Below are 17,181 nucleotides of genomic sequence, written 5' to 3' on the forward strand. Positions count from 1 at the left end.
CCTCCAACTGTGCAATGATAAAATGATAAATAATTGTGACTAGATCTGATTCTCACCAGCAGAAACCAAAAGCACGTCTGTGTTCCGGCCTCTCTGAATTGCAGTAATGTGTGGTGGTGTTGTCGTCTTGTTTTGTCCCCTTAATACCGATCAGCCCCCAAACAAGAAAAAGAAGGAGAAGGAGAGGTGTACTGCACTTCAGGACAAGCTTCAAGAGGAGGAGAAGAAGCAGCTGGAGCATGTCCAGAGAGTCCTGCAGAGGCTGAAACTGGAGAAAGACAACTGGCTTTTAGCAAGTAAGTCACGCTTCTGTAACCTGTGAGAAACATTTGCTCACTGCTCTTCACTACTCTGTCATTCTTGCTTCAAGAGCCCAACTAGATCAATTATTTCCAGTAAATCCATTTTTTTGTCCATTTTTATACAGCGAAATGTAAAAATTCAACACATAAAAACAGGTACATGGAGGATTGTATCGCCAGTACTGCATGGTCAGATGTTAATGTTAGTACTCCATGAATAATTTAAATATCAAAATATATGAAATGGTTTGTTATTAACCCCGTGTAAATGAGACGCTCCCCTGTGTGGGTTTCGCAAAGATCTTTGTTTCATCGGCAGCCCAGCAGCATCTTGTGATCTCTGAATTTAAAAACAAAATGGCCATTATAAGTAAGTGGATGCCAGAATCTTAGCAGCTGCTATTTTTCTGATCAGACAGACACAGGAAAAGCTTTTCAACCAAGAAATAGGTCAGTTTATGTCTTCATGTTCTGACTGTGTGAGTAATCGAAATTGTGAAGCTGACTTTTCTGCCACTTGATGTGTTTGCTGTAAATGAACAAATAGCTGTGTGTGTGTGTGTGTGTGTGTGTGTGTGTGTGTGTGTGTGTGTGTGTGTGTGTGTGTGTGTGTGATATATATATATATATTAAAGGTAAAGGTAAAGGTGAATGCCCTGGCCTGTGGCATTGCTGATCTGTAAATGTGGTTTAAGCGGTTTGTTTCTCTACAGAATCAACTAAGAACGAGACAATCACAAAGTTCCTCCAACTGTGCATATTTCCTCGCTGCATTTTCTCTGCCATCGATGCAGTGTACTGTGCCCGCTTTGTGGAGCTCGTGCACCAGCAGAGAACACCCAACTTCTGCACCCTCCTGTGCTATGACAGGGTAAGACTGAGCTATACTCGGGTTATAAGGTAGAACTAGGATATTCTTTGCATGTTTAGCACCAACGAACTTTAAGCCAGTCTGTAAATAATGTCACCTGCACCATCTTAAAGAGAATAATTGTTGAGATGCTGGCGTTTTCTTTCCTCTTAAGGTTTTCTCTGACATTATCTACACTGTGGCAAGCTGCACAGAGAATGAAGCCAGGCGCTATGGGCGCTTCCTCTGCTGCATGCTGGATACTGTGACGAGGTGGCACAGCGACAGAGCCATCTACGAAAAGGTAAAACCCAAAACGAACCTTTTAAAAGATTTTAGACATACCTTTTTATAGATCAGTTGCAGAAGAGATAGGCTTGAGAATAAAAATAGATTACAAATGTCATCTTGAGGTTAAACGTTGTTTTTTAATCATCTCAAAATTAAATCGGGTTTATTTTTGTTTCATTGTTAGGAGTGTGGAAATTACCCAGGGTTTCTCACCATTCTGCGGGCAACTGGTTTCGATGGAGGAAACAAGGCAGACCAGCTGGATTATGAAAACTTCCGCCATGTTGTCCACAAGTGGCATTATAAATTAACTAAAGTAAGTACAGTGCTCCCCCTTTTTTAATGTGCAATGAGGAACAGTAAGTAAGAGAACAGAACAAGAACACTAGTGTAATGCATGACCATACTGCCTTACATTCTGCAACCTGGCAGCGTATGCACTGTTCTTTTTAGCAATGAAACGAAATCCTGAAAACCTGGAAATGGATGTTGTGTTGTATTTCTCTCCCTAGGCTTCGGTGCACTGCTTGGAGACTGGCGAATACACCCACATCCGGAATATCCTGATTGTGCTCACCAAGATCCTGCTGTGCTACCCCAAAGTGCTGAACCTGGGGCAAGCCCTGGAGCGCAGGGTGCACAAGATCTGCCTGGAGGAGAAGGAGAAGAGGCCTGATCTTTATGCGTTGGCTATGGGGTAACGGAGTGACCAACAATTGAGTGATAATTCAATACACTGCGATTTTAGCATTTATCAGTTCATGTTAAAACACAGGCTGAAAATACAATTTTAATGTTTCTTCCCATTACATTTTTTGATTGAGATCTGTTGCTCCAATACTGAGTCTTTCCTCCTAAAACTTTCAGCTGAATTTGATGCTGTTGTCTGCTTAGTTCCTGCCCACTGTCTCTTAACTTTCTGATTATCCAATATGAAAATATCATCAGTTTTCCCCCGCTGTAACATTCAAGAGAGCAGAGAGCAATTTCCAGCATTGTGCACATGCTTGTGTGGGGGTGGGACTAACCATAGCAATTACAGCAGATGAGATTATCAATAGCCATTCCAGTTTATTTTTAATTGAGGTTTTTTGCTTGCGGTGCATTAGGAGCCGTCGATTTTCTCTGCAAATACTGCCGCATTAATTACATGTGGAGCCTGTTCCCCACGCTTCCTGGTTAGATTCTACTGCAGTCAATTCCTTCGAAGATTAAATGGCAGGATAAGGTCACGGTTATTGTAAAGCCCCTCCTTGTTGGCTAATGGAAACGATTCATTTTAACAGGTGGACTTGCTGGGATCACATCTCCCCAGTTTTGTCCAGCCATGATGAAGTGATCTTATCAGATATTCATTGTAGTGAGAGATTAGTTTCTGAATTAGATAGTGGCTGGTGCAGTGGGGGGGAAGGGGGGCAGAAAAACTCCCTCGTCCTGTCCAGACCAGCTGACACTATTAATGTCAATTTGGAGAAGATCTTGAAGGACTGTACTTTTTACCATTACACTCCCCTTGTTTGGTGATCTGTAATGTATCTGAACAGTGGGTTTTTATTTATTTATTTATTTATTTATTTAAAAAAATATATATATTCAAATAATTTGCTTGCACTGGCTTCCTGTAAGTTTTTTATAATTTGTTTTAAGGTTATGCTAATGACCTACAAGGGCATGTTGAGAATGTTGATTCCAGTTTAAATTGGTTCCAATCACCTGAGGAGAGGGCTTTTAGTTTGTCCCCCACCTCGCATATGGATTTCAATTAGATTTGATATTAGGAGAACCAGTAGCATTGAATCTATCTAAATTAAAGAACTAGTTATGTGATTTTTTTTTTTTTGATATGATATTTTTATTGGGGAGCGCTCTGGGATTCCTTGGCAATATCTTGGATTGTGTATAGTCCCTAAAGTAGGTCTAGTGCCAAACAGCAGAAAAAAGAAATCTCTTCGTCCTTTTTATGAAGCTACAATAATAAATAAAGCCATTTTATTGACAAGCCCAGACCCACTTGCATGGTATTTTGCTCAAAAACAACAGTGTGAATGCTCCCTTAAGTGTGTTTGAACTTAACCCTCTCCCTACATAGGGAAATGCTTGTATATCACTGGCTGAGAACAAGAACATCGTAACAAACAAATTACACACAATCCACTTGCACTTGTGCATATTCATGAGTCATACTTGTATTTCTTGTTATTTCATTTTGTATTTTAATAACACTTATGCATTTTTTTGCGCTCAACCAGCAATATGTGCAAACTCCGAATACCTGTATACGTTTATTCTTTAATGCATTTTGATTTATTTATTTTTGTTTGTTTGTTTGTGCCTCTTAACAATGTGTGCGACTTGCAGCTATTCTGGGCAGTTGAAAAGCAGGAAACCGTACATGGTCCCCGAGAACGAGTTCCACCACAAAGAGCTGCCAGTGAGGAGTACCGGCCCTACCGTGGTGCAGAACGGACCGGGTAGCACTGGCAAGCCTGCGTCCGCCACCAGCACCGGCAAACCCGAGGAGGGAGCCTCCGAGGAGAACGGTGAGGTCCACAGCTGGCTCACAGTAACCATCTTACTTTACCACCCCACTTCCACTTCACCATCCCCTGCTCCGATCATATCACTGAAATCAATCAATCAGTCTATCTATTTTATATTGCGCCTTTCATAGTGGAACACCATCACAAAGCGCTTTACAAGATGCAGTAAATGTGTTAAATTTGCTTTATTGTCGAGCCATTTTAGGGTTCTAAATGTATCACGTATACAATACTTTAACATTACCCTTTCTAGCATATTGTGTTTACAGCCCAGCCTGCAAATCATATTCTTCAGAGGCTTGGATTACCTGATGTCATAAACTCTGAGTTTAGAATGTAGAAGGTTACAGAAACTGTATTTATCTTACACAGAAAAATCCAAGGAGAAGTCTCAGAGTGCTGTGAAAGCTGCAAGCAAAACCAACAATACGACACCAAAGGTGACCACCAGCAATGGAAATGGTGCTACAAATAGGTAAGGAGGGATCATAGAAAGAAGCACAGCCAACAGAAAGAAATGCATCCGGAGTATTACAGTGTGAACTAAAGGAACTATTTTAATGTAAAAAACAAATATTATTTTTTTATTTAATTGTTCAATATTTCTTTGAATGTTCACTTGAGGCTAGACAATAAATTGAATATAGGAATTATTTTGTAGTGCACCTTGAGAGCTTGATTTTTATTTGTATGCAGTCATTATTCACTGCTTGATTGACTGTAGAAGTGAAGTGTAGAAGCAAACTGAAATAGACTGTACCCTGTGCAATTTTATAAAACACTGTGCTAATACTTGGGCTGCTGACTAAACTGTACTTGTTCTCAGTGGCTTTCATTAGTTTGTTAGAGGTATGGGTTGTGATATAACCATTATAAATAGACTGACCATTCTTGTTGCTTTACCTTAGCACAAAGTTAATCAAGGAGAAGGAAGACAAAGATAAAAGCGGGAAGGAAAAAAATAAGGAGAAGAAAGAGAAAACACCAGCTGCCACTCCAGAGGCCAAAGCCCCGGGGAAGGAGAAACAGAAAGAAGAGAGGCCAGGCAAAGAGGATAAGACCCGGGAGACCAAGGAGAAGACCCCCAAATCCGAGAAAGAGAAGTTCAAGAAAGACGAGAAGGCCAGTAAGGACGACAAAGCCAAGGCGAGCAGCGGCGAGTCGAAGTCGTCTGCCGAGAAGGAGCTGTCCAAGGAGACCAATGTAGCCAAGGAAGCCAAAACTAAGGAGAGCAGTAAAGGAGAGAAGGCAGCTGTGGCTGGGTCCTTGAAGTCGCCCGTTCCCAGGTCCGAATCCTCAGAGTCCGAGAGGGGTGAGTGGAAGTCCGTACAGCGTTGCAAGTAACCAGGATATGGAGTGTGTGGTTTTGTGTTTTTGTTGTTTGTTTTTTTGGGGGGTGGGGGAATGGGGCGTTTACGTGTAGCTATAAAGTTGGGTAGTGGGTTAAGAGAAAGCCAATAGTGTGTTCTGTGTTTCTGTAATTCTCATACTGAAAACAATCTCTTTCCATCTTTCCTCTTCCAGAACAAAAGCGACGCAAACTTGATACCCACTCTTCACCATCACATTCCTCCACTGTTAAGGTTAGTATAGCCTGAGGAAGGCAGCGTCCCTATTTCTGGCCCTTCTGGTGTTCTTCAAAGTGTCCGTCTCCCTGCAAGTTGATGTAAAGTGCACACTGGAGCCTCTGGAGTCAGTTTGTTTTGGTGAAATAGAAAACTGCATTCCACATCTATACTGGAGGACTGTGTTGTGTTTTTTGTAGAATGAAATATTTTTTTTAAAGAAATGTTATCCTTCAAGGACTTAGCCAAATTTTGTAAATAGCAAATGTTTTGAGAGTGAAAAATTCAACGACAGCATGCAAAAAAAAAAAATTCCAAGTGCCTGAATTTTTTTTTTTAAACTTTTTGTCTTATTTTTTTTGGGAAGTGCAATACCGCCATGAGCAAAACGTCTTACCAGCCAAGCGGAGCAGCACAGTGTGTGTTTTTTTTTTTTTAGTGTTTGTTTTTTGAAGAAAGTATTGCACTGAAGAATTCCTGGATTGTTCATGGGCGTTTTACCTGGATACCTCTGGATTCATCAGGACCCCTGATGAGCCTGTTGCTGATGTGTGCCTTCTGAGAAGGAGTTCCGTTTAGAAAAAGTCTGTGGCGGTCGAGTCTCCTGTAGTTGTATTTGCAGTATTCAGTCAGCGTGCACCCTTGTGTTGTTCACCTTCCCCTCGAAAGGGTCATCCTATCCCCCATGCCTGCCCTGCTGAGGCCTGCGTTAGGAATATAAAGCAGCCAAGCACACCAGCAAGCCAAGAGAAAGCCGAAGTGGCAAACCACAAGCACAAAAACGTGGGCGTAGCCTTCAGGAGGGATCTGGGTAGCCACTACTCCAGGCATCATGTGTTTTTAATTCTTTCTGTACCCTAACCTACCAAGAAGTCGTTGCGTTCCCATTGCTTTGAGCCTCTTTGGACTGTAAGTTGTTAATTATACATAAGGAACACTAGCAAGAACCGCTGTGCTCTTAAGCAGCCAGGCTCCATTGAAACACAATTAAATAGCATGAAGATATTTAATGTGAGTAGAATAATAATCTGGTTGGAATTCACGAAACCCCCCCCCCCCCCCCCCCACACCCACACACACACACACACACACACACACACTACACTGTAGGGTTTTATGTTGTAGGATAGTCTTTTTAGCATTTTATAATTTAAAATACCCACATTACAACTGGTGTTCATTTTAAGAAAAAAAAAAATCTGATTACATGATTTAGGCTTGTCCTTTTTTTTCATTTATTTTGATATGCAGATTAGTTCTTTCTCAGGGATTTGTATAGATACACAATCTAACTTCACTATAACGAACCCCCATGGGACCTGGAGAAATGTTTGTTATATCAGGGTGATCACTATAATAGGGTTTGGCAATTTGCTTCACCAGAATGTTGAAAGAACACCCAATTTGAATTGAACATCAATATGTAATACTTTTTTTGAAGATTATTTCACATTGGTCAACATTTAAACGGTATGTTTAAAAAGAAAACGGTAAAGAAATGAAAAAGGAAAAATCGTACTCTTACATGTTGACGGTAGTAATTGCATGTCCTTTCTCTTGAAGGAAATGGTTGCGACAGTGCTCTTTGTTAGCCGATTTGGCAGATTGTGGCTTGCGATTTTCTTTCATGGTCCCGATCATCAATGATTTGAAGTTTTGTTTTCGGAGACAAAGACGATTTCTTACTCCCCATCTTCGTGCACTTTGCCTGGCTGCAGTTAGCTGGTTGCAGGTGCTTCCTCACACCCATTGAAATAGCCAACCTTGGTCTTTTGTTTTCACTGAGAGAATAACACATTCACACTGGAGAAAGCACGGTCAGTGAGCACTGAGATCACTGAATCCAGTCAGTCCTGTTAAAATCATTGTTCTAATAGGGCTAATTTCCATTGAAAAAATAGGTTCTTGCTGCTGGGACCGTTAAAAACGGGGATCGTTATAGTGAAGTTGTACCATGTGCGTATATATAATATAATATAATCACACACACACACACACACATAGGTTAATACAATATTACATATTTGAAATGGCATCAATTATGAACTTTACGTCCAGGCTGTGAAAACAAGGTTAACGTTTTGAAGCCTTTTTGTCTCCAAATAACGATGTCAAAGACTTAGTCCCTGAAGGTCTAACTGGATGTGTAGAGTGCCCACGAGCCATGCTTCCACAATCTCCTGGTTTCTGAGAACTGATCCAGCTCATCTGTCATCTCAATTCATTCCTACAGGACAATCTCAACGAACTCAAGGATTCAGCCACAAAGGTTTGGATTGTCTGTTTTAATATCAAAGCATTCTTCATTTCTAACTGTATTATTCTAAAGCAATTACGTAGCTCCCTTGTTCCTTGTGCAAACAATCAATAAGTTATTAAGACTTGCTGCTTAAATATTACAATCACCTGTGTCTTACTTTTTTTTTTTTAATGACTTCTCATGGGGGGAAAAAATAATTTGTGAAGTTACTAAATCTCGAAAGAGCTTTTTTAAAGAATTTCAAGTGTTTTCAGGGTGTACAGGCACTTGAACGTTTAGTGTCGGGTATTTTCTTCTATCTACAGGATTGCTTATTAGGAGAGTGTGGTTTGGAAGTGGAAAACAGTGACAGCACTCTGGTCTCAACCTCATGTTTAACCTCCAGGCATTTTATGTTCTGTGTCTCGGCCTTGAGGTTTTTATTTTCTCAAGGGTTTTTCTGCTGGTGAATTTTTATTTTCTAAAGCATTTCTTACTTTTTCTTTTCAAATGCCACTTCCTTTAGCTGCGAACAAGTATTGGTGCTAGTAAATAGTGAGTGACTTATATTATTACTACAATCCACTGTAGTACACCCACAGCAAACACAAGTGCAAAAATTATCGTCAGAATCGTATTAGATTAAAGGCTACATTTCAGGCAACTTCCGAAGTTACCTGGCGTGCCCCTAATAACCTTACTGGGCTGCTCAGTCGTACTAAATTGAGTTCTTAAACTGTGTGTGCTAATTCTGGAAAGCACTGTCAGAGTCCAGCAGCCATGCAGACAAGGCAAAGCTTTGTCTCCAGCTTGTATAACTGTGGCCGGCTTGCCATTGCTCAAGTTGGTAAACCCTGAAATTGCCAAAGCATTCTTCAGCAGTCACGTGTGAGTTAGAGCTAGGAGTCTGACACTAATTAGTGGTGCTATTTGTGCATTTCGCCCACTGTAGTCCCCTGATCCTTCTGGAAAGTCTTTGCACTGTGTAAGCCTCTGCAGGGTGAGATTGGGTGTGACTGCAGGATCCTGCACTAACTCGCACCAAGTACCATCTACCGAACAGCTACCCTCTGTGATGCTGGAGTGAGGGCTTCCTCTTCAGTTCACTTTAACTGGACAGTGGTAGCTGTAAGGCGTGACACAGATGGCAGGGAGCGAATATGTTTGAATGCCTCCCCAATAATTGGTTGTCTCTCGGGGAGAGGTATATATTAGGTAGAAAAGACAAGAAAACACGCCTTGGAAATGAAATACTAAACTTATAATTACAACTTTGCTTGCAATTCGATCTGTCTAGGGACTGTACAATTACAATTTGAAATACAGTAGAGTCAATTATCCAAACTAATTGGGGCTGATACTAGTTTGCATAAGGTATTAATAACAATTACTGCACCTTTAATAATGTATAGAATAAAGTTAACAAACACAAGTACCAACTATATCGCTAGTTACCTATTCTATCACATTAAGCATACACAATTACAAAGCTTTACAAATTGTTAAATGAAATGCAATTCAGCAAATCTTTAACACTTAGTAAAGGTAATGTATTACTGTAATTAAACATACCAAATATACCAAACTTTGAAATTCATCAAAGAATACAATTCATTACAGCTTTGACACATTACAAAATTTTAGGAATCCTTAAACTTGTTTCTAAATGTTTCTGTACTTTGATACTTGCTGTTAAGTAATTGTAATAACATGCAATTGAAATGAAATTTTTGACTCTGTTGTACTAGTATATTTAGTGCCACCCAGTGCTTTTGTAAACATCGTATATTGAACCATTTGTATGTTTTGTTCTTCTTCTGAGAAACAAATAGACAATCCTTTTGGCTAATGCCTTCAGTGTTCTTCTGGAAGACAAGTGGTCACATTTAATCCATTCCTTCGATACCTGTTCCAGTGTTACACCCATTATTTCACAATTCTTAATGTGGTGTTTGCAGTTAATTGGGTATTTATATAGCTTAGGTTTGTTTACACCATGGATTCTGATAGAGCCAAGAAAAATACAATTCAAATAAATAAAAGGCCCTCACTGGCTAGAGATTATCTGAACACACAGGAGCCTGCAGCTTTACATAACTTTGCGCATAAAGGAATGTTCAGAATCTTTTATAGGCCTAATTATGCCAAAGGAAATAAATGTGCAGTGATATATAAAGGCTTGTTCACAGCATTGAGCAGCTAACCCTCTGCTCAACACTGCATGGTATAATGAGAGCCACTGTTTTTCCCAGTGTACTTTTTTTTTTATAGCAGAGGAATATAATAAAGCACAAGTTACTACTGTATTTTGTCAAAGTGGAGTAAAAAGGAGTGCCATAATTGCGTGTTGCATTGCTTTGAAAGTTCAGTGGATATGTGAAACTTTTATACTGTAGATAATATAAATATCCATTCATGTTACAATTAAACACATTTCCAACAATACCAATTCTTCCTTCGACGGCTTTTGTGTTGGACTGGGTTCTTATGCTGGGAAAGGTGTAATAATTTGACACCAGGAATAAGTGTTTAATCCTTTTAAGTTTACCATGCCGGTAACCCCAATTACAAAGTCCATGTCCCTTAATTTCACCAGCACTACACCAACCACAGCACAGCCACACTATCCAAGAGCAAAGAGAGGGAGGTGGATAAGAAAGATATGGAGAAATCCAGGGATCGATCGAGAGAAAGAGAAAAGAAGGAGCGGAAACGAGTAAGTAGCACGCCGCCCTCTACCTGAGACCCCCGCTGGTCTGTATTTAAGATGGGAGAGTACATCAATAGCCAGCTGATTCTCACACGCATGAAGTAACCCTCGAGTCTTCAGTAGGCATGTTCAATGTTTTCTCTGGCACCATCAGCTACATTTTGAGTTTCCCCTTTCATGCCACTATGTTGCAGAATGTTATGAGTTAAATAATCTACAAATCAACCAACAACTACTCTAAGAGCAGCTAGGGGGTGTATCTGGTGCTTGTGATATAGGTAAATCCACTGTAACTGCAGCAAGGAAATGCGTGTAATGTTCCTCTATATAATATAGAACGAGGAGTGAGATCGTGATTACCAGTTCTCTTATTTTACTATAGGCCATTGATAAATTAATTTCCCATTCGTGCATTGAAAAAAATCCTGTTTGCGAAACGGGTTGATGTAGGTGATAGTGGGGTATTGCATTAATCCCAGATGTATGGCTCGGGTAAACATGTCATTAACTGAATTTAAATATTGTTTTAATTGAAGGATCATTCAAACAGTGACCGTGAAGTGGCTCAAGAATTAAAACGCCGGAAAGATGAAAATGGAACAAGTAAGTAATGAAAGGGTGTAAACGATGCTGCTCGTCACTTTCCGATCCGACTGCAGCTCTGTTTTCAGTTCATCGGTGAGTCCTCTAGTGTTTCGCTCGGTTCTCTTTCTAATTACATGCTGTGGTGTTGAATGTTGCAGGCTCTTCAAAGCACAGCAAGAGCGAAAGCCCATCCGATTCCCCACAACCCAACGAGAAGGAAAAGGAAAAAAGCAAAAGCTCAAAATCATCTAGCAAAGAAAAAAGTGATTCAGCCAAACCGGAGAAGGGTTCATCTGCCGGCAAAAAGGTGTTATTTTAAAACACATTATTACCGTACCTGCCCTTAGACGTGCTTTATTTTAATATGTGGTACTTTAGGGAGTTGTTTTTTTATGATAATAAATATAGGAGAGGAAAAAAACATTGGCATGAACAGTTTAATAGAGTACAATACTTTAAATGAAGTACAAGTCTGGTTTATTTAATTTAATTTGATTTGAATATTGACCTCCACATTTCATGACTCATTTCTAAAACTGCAGTGTGTTTTGTAGCTTTTGTAGTAAGCTTCACTATTTGAAAGAAGTAGCTCTGGGTATTTCTTTCTCTTGCTCTTTAGATAAAAGAGGACTTTACCGATCTCAAACCCTGTTGCATGTTCTCTGTATAACAAAGACTAGAAGGCAATGAATATGCTGTATATCAGTGAAGTCACTGACTGTTTCCCCTTCTCTAGGAGTCAAGACACGATAAAGAGAAAGCTGAAAAGAAAGAGAAGAGGGAAAGCACTGGAGCGAAGGAAGACAAAAAACAATATCCTTTACTGTTTGAATCTGTTTTTGAGATGTAGATCTGTTTCCATTTCAGTCAAACTGCACTGCTGCAAACGGGCTATCCAGAGCTGTCTGAGTTAGCAATGTGTGCAGATAGAGGCACTCCTTGACACTCATTTCCAGTGTGCAGAATCAATGGCAGAGCTGTGCTGGTGTTCATGGTGATCACATGGCAAATTGATGTGTGGGGTTTGGACAACTGGGACCCCCTTTACCTGCAGAGCCCGACCTATCAGATGCTATTACAATTAGCCACTTCTATAGGAAAACAAAAACGTTTAATTTAATTTCCAAGTAAACTCAAGTTTTTTTTGTGTGTATCTTTTTAATTAAAAATAAACCAAGAAAAATATAAGTTTTTTTTGTGTCCGTATATATTATATATATATATATATATATATATATATATATATATATATATATATATATATTATACTACGACAAAAATGACCCAAAAAAATGCTGTTATATACTCTCTATTATAAAAAAAAATGCCATGACAAAATCAGAAGTAGGTTTAATTTTTACGAACTTCTTACTGATCTGAACACACGACAAGGGTTAAACCAGTTAAAAATTTGGTCAAAAAAACTGTAATGTGCTGTTCCCAAATTTGGTCAATTTTAGGCAGTTTTTGACATTTAAAGTTTATCTAAACAAAAAAAAAAAAAAACATTTCCCTTAACAATGGTACCCATAAATCATCAGACAAGCATAGATAATGTATGTTGATTGCAGCCATCAAGGTGAGGAATCATGCTTGCTGTTAAAAACCTATTCTTATTTTGCAACACTTAATCAACATGCCAGATGGCATATGCACAGCCTTGAAGGGAGAGTTGGAGTTGCATGATTTTTTTCATTAACAGTAAGTTCTAGGTTCATGCAGGGACACGTCACTCTCCTACACTGCATTTTAATCAAATATTTATTGTTTTATGAAAACAACAGTTTGTGACTGGCTTATTGTATATCCACAATTCATAATTTATAACGTTTTCTATATCTGTGTATTTTAACTGGGGGATGAGAAACTAAACGAGACACCTTTATTTTCACAAACCTGAAAACTGTGGGGTAAAAAGAACACGTGGCCTCTGTTTGTTTATTTCTGTATTTTCTCTGCTTCACAAACCTGTATACTTTCCCAATTCCACATTACAGTCAATGGTCTTTTGCATGTCCCATTTTTGACCAAGAGGACCCAGTTTTAAATTGAACTACAGTTGTTGTAAGAGTGGTGTGTTAACAACATTTAGTAGAAAATGTTACTAATTCTGTGGCTAGAGATAACATCTGTAGACTCAGCTACAGCCGTGTTGAAAAGAGCAACTAATCATGTTTAAGCCACAACAGTCCAAGCAACTCTGAAGTAATGGTTTAACTTGGAATGCTTGTGTGGAATTTGTGGTCAGCAGTCAATCATATACTTGAAGTATTTTAATGCTAATTTTAACTGCCTACAAATTGTAGTTCATCAACAGAAAGTCTTTATGTATATATAAAAAGACAAAAAAATGTTCCAGTAATCATTTCAGATGAACAGTTTTCTGAATAGCTCTATACAATGTTAACTATTGTCTCCAGTAATGCTGAAGAACATATAATTATGGTTGGTAAATAAAAAAACTTGCCAAGTTGCTGCCTACCTGTTTTTCTCTTTAGCTATAATGTTATGAAAACTGACTAATTTTGTTAACTGAAATATATACATACAGCTTGCGTTCTGATTTATATTTTTCCAAAGAAATGTATTTGGTACTTAACTCTTAGTGGTCCATTTATTCAGCCCGTCAGGCGTGTCATGTGCAATTTATTTTCACATGTGCGATTTTATTTTACACGCACTGTTTAAAGGGGTCCCCCCCCCCCCCCCCCCCCCCCCCCCCTGCACTGCACATCAACAGGACACTCAGTAATACATATCCAGCTCTGCCCCCCTACCCCTTGTCCGCTGTATTTATCGCATACCTCTTCATAGTCGTGCATACTGATAAATCATCTCCTGATCACTCGTTTTATCACCAAACTCCTCAATAATGTGATCCAAGTCTTTTATTACTGTAACATCTCAAAAAGCTCCACAAATGTCAGTGATAGTCTTTGAGCGCTGGATGCGGAAGCAGCTATCTTCCTTGTTTGAGTCCGTGTTATCTCTCTGGTGCATGTGTATTGCTCAGATCCGCCCCCTTTTTTTTCGACTTCTCTCGGCTCCTATTGGTCTCACTCGGCCATTGAAAGTTTTTCTCGGCATTTTCCTGAAAAAAAAAAAATAGTGACCTGTGCTTGACGTCTTTTTGATGATGTCGGACATGGTCCGACATCAGACTGGAAAGGTAAAATTGTAATGTCGGACCTCGTCTAATGTAGGACCGCAAAGGGTTAATGGGTTAAAAGGTATTCCTGAATGAAAGGAGGAGGGATATAAACTAAAACCCCTCCTGTAGGAAACAGTTGAGAAAACAACAGATGTGACGCTAGTAGGACCCACCCCCTGATACCCCTTTAAAACAGCAGAGGCGAGTAGAGTCGGCAGCGCTTTATAATCTGTAATGCAGATCACTGTAATATCCCTCCTGGGCTTTCAAGTGGGACCAGCAGGGCACAGGGAGGAGGCGTGTTTGTGTGTGCACTTGTTGTCTGACCTGTGGTCATTGTTGTTTCAGATGGAATATGCCGTCGGCTGCCACAGTCCCTGATTTTACTAAAATGCACCTGGATGCTGTGGAGTTAGGCTTTTATTGTTTTTCCTTTTTGTACGGATCACCGTGAAAACAGAGGACCCAGCTCAAGTATAACTTGTTTATTTACTGGCTGCGCAAGTATTCTTTGTTGTTTTGCCCAAAAAATAAAAATTGTGTGTTTGTGTCTTTTTAAGCAGATCTTTTTTGTTATGTTCCTGTGTATTTTCAGTAAACCTGTACTATGAGCACAATATGCTGCAAACAAGACAATGTAATTGAGTTCAGACTGTTCCTACAGATTTTCCACAGCCCAGCCTGTGCTTTTATGAATTCCCTGCAAATGGAAAAGCATTTGTGTTTGTTGTCAGTGTTTCCCCATTACAAATATACTTATTTTTGCATTTATCTCGTTTGGGCTCCATTTTATTTATTTTTTATTTTGAAGCCATGTATACTTAGCAGTAGCTCTGTTTCAGATTTTGAAAATGGTCTATTTGTATATTATGTATACAATAATAAAATGGTTGCCTGTAATTAAAATCAGATTATTTGTTAGTTTCATTTCAAATGTTCCTTGAATTTTTTTTTTTTTTTTGTGTGTGTGTGTGTGCGTGTTTTTAAATGAATTGTATAAAAGTTGAATAACTTGATGACACAAATAGAAGTATGGCTTGTATAACTGCAGATTTGTATTGCCAACATTTAGTCAAAGTTTCAGAATTACTTTTTAGCAATTTTTATCTGCTGTATTCTGCCAGTGTAAGCTTTTTTTTTTTTTCCTAATAAAAAGTTTTCTCAGTGGGTCATAAATAACTGTGTTGTGTGCCTCATTCTTTATGCTGTGGGAAGATACATTGTTCCATGGACATTTGAAGTGTTAATACCTGCTGTCAAGCTGAATTGATAGGTTTAATTGACCAGCTGAATGATTCGAGCTGTGCAATGCAAATTGGTACTGTTTTATGTACTGCAGCGTTTTCTTATTATTTTATAAGCATTTGTTAAGATTAGGAATGACAGTGATTGGGGGAAATTTGAACTTGCTTTATAATGTTAAATACAGTGCCAGCAGCATAGTCTGTCCTATTGTGAACTTCTTGCGGTTTAATGTAACCAGTATGCCAATAGGCTCACGTTGCTTCTTTTAAGTGTGTTTATTTGGGGGGAGCTAACACAGGGGGGCTATGCAATTGTCTCAATGTAAATGTATAATATAAAGACTCAGAGCTGCTGGAAATAACAAAAGCAGCTTCTAAATTGATTTTGTTGCTAGCCATGCATTTCTAGCAACAGTACAGTATAATTGCTGCTTTTTGGTTTTTAAGCCTTACTACAACAAAAAAAAAATGAAATCGGTGCTTATCCGATAAACACTGGAAATGGTTACTGAATTTGTTGACTTTCCCTGTGGAAAAATAAAATACAGTAACAGTGAATGAAATCCATGTTTCAGTGGACTTTAATCCTTTCCACGTGGACTGCACACTGTAACAGGAAGAGACGGCATGTTTAAAACCCTCCAAGGACAAGCGTTCTTGTAGTTTCACATTCCATCTTTCTACATTTCTGCGTCAAATTATACATGTGACATGGTTTCAGATTCAATTATTTCTTCCTAATTGAGACAATGTTCCCGGAGACCTGACAGAAACAATCTCAAGGGCAAATTTTAAACCAGCAGCTTGCAGTGCAACAAAGGACTTGGGGTCCTATTTAGCGTTAATTCGTTGACTTCACCATTGACATTAGTTAGGTTCAATGGTATAAAAAAATATATATCTTCAGCTGTGGTCTTCTGCAGGAAAGGATTTCGCCTCTGCTGCAGCATAATGCTGAAACTTTCCCTTATACTATACCATATAAAACTATGGGAATAAAGGGTAATTGCCTGAATATTTGTTGGTGCCACCACCTGTAACATTAAAAACCTTGAAAACTCCTTTACGATAAAGCACAAATAACGCAAACAATGTGCAAACCATCAGCTTCAAGTGCCATTTTATATGGCCCTTACTATTGTGAGTTACTTACTGTTCTGCATTCTGTTGCTCCATACTCAATTATTACTAAAATTCTCAAAATCTGGTTAGCTGGTTGAATGGGCTACTGGGACTTGCAGCCCATCTCAATTCCATGTCACAATGTAACCTGTGTAGGCTATACGTAGAGCTGGTGGGGAGAGCTGATTCCAAAATCACATGATTTGACAGGAATGAGAAAGACTGAAAGCCAAGTCCATGCAGATTGAGACGATTAGAACTCTAAATGGGAGCAACAGAACTTATGATTAAAAAATAAAAAAAAGCTACTTTAATGAAAACATGCAAAAAAAACTGTGCAGAAGGGTTACATTGGGCAGTGTATAGTCTGAACCAATACTTCTCTCCATCAGAACAGCTATGCAGAATGTTTCATATAAACTAAAGCATAGTATCAGGGTTTTAACAGACTAGTTTAACAGGTTTACGATGGTCAGTTTTCAGCTGCTGATAAAAAAAGTAAACTTGTAAAAGTACTCGTAACCACTACAATTCCAGCATCTGTGGAGGAAGCGCTGTCTGTGTTGCAAACATATTTGTTGT

The 17,181-nt window shown here is 39.0% G+C and overlaps 1 protein-coding gene across 1 annotated transcript in view; it reads left to right on the forward strand.

Annotated features, from left to right (window-relative positions):
• LOC121295350 (THO complex subunit 2-like) overlaps positions 1-15,409 on the forward strand; it is a 40,107-nt gene extending 24,698 nt beyond the window's left edge. The window contains exons 24-39 of the mRNA XM_041219860.1: positions 155-296; positions 1,016-1,173; positions 1,328-1,456; positions 1,628-1,759; positions 1,956-2,140; positions 3,802-3,983; positions 4,356-4,458; positions 4,892-5,295; positions 5,508-5,566; positions 7,782-7,817; positions 10,384-10,503; positions 11,034-11,100; positions 11,241-11,389; positions 11,819-11,895; positions 12,610-12,661; positions 14,582-15,409. Coding sequence (XP_041075794.1) covers positions 155-296; positions 1,016-1,173; positions 1,328-1,456; positions 1,628-1,759; positions 1,956-2,140; positions 3,802-3,983; positions 4,356-4,458; positions 4,892-5,295; positions 5,508-5,566; positions 7,782-7,817; positions 10,384-10,503; positions 11,034-11,100; positions 11,241-11,389; positions 11,819-11,895; positions 12,610-12,637 — 1,971 coding nt within the window. The 3' untranslated portion in view covers positions 12,638-12,661; positions 14,582-15,409. The remainder of the gene's footprint in view (positions 1-154; positions 297-1,015; positions 1,174-1,327; positions 1,457-1,627; positions 1,760-1,955; positions 2,141-3,801; positions 3,984-4,355; positions 4,459-4,891; positions 5,296-5,507; positions 5,567-7,781; positions 7,818-10,383; positions 10,504-11,033; positions 11,101-11,240; positions 11,390-11,818; positions 11,896-12,609; positions 12,662-14,581) is intronic.
• The last annotated feature ends 1,772 nt before the right edge of the window (positions 15,410-17,181 follow it).

This window comes from Polyodon spathula, chromosome 20 (genome assembly GCF_017654505.1).
Source record: "Polyodon spathula isolate WHYD16114869_AA chromosome 20, ASM1765450v1, whole genome shotgun sequence".
NCBI lineage: Eukaryota > Metazoa > Chordata > Actinopteri > Acipenseriformes > Polyodontidae > Polyodon > Polyodon spathula.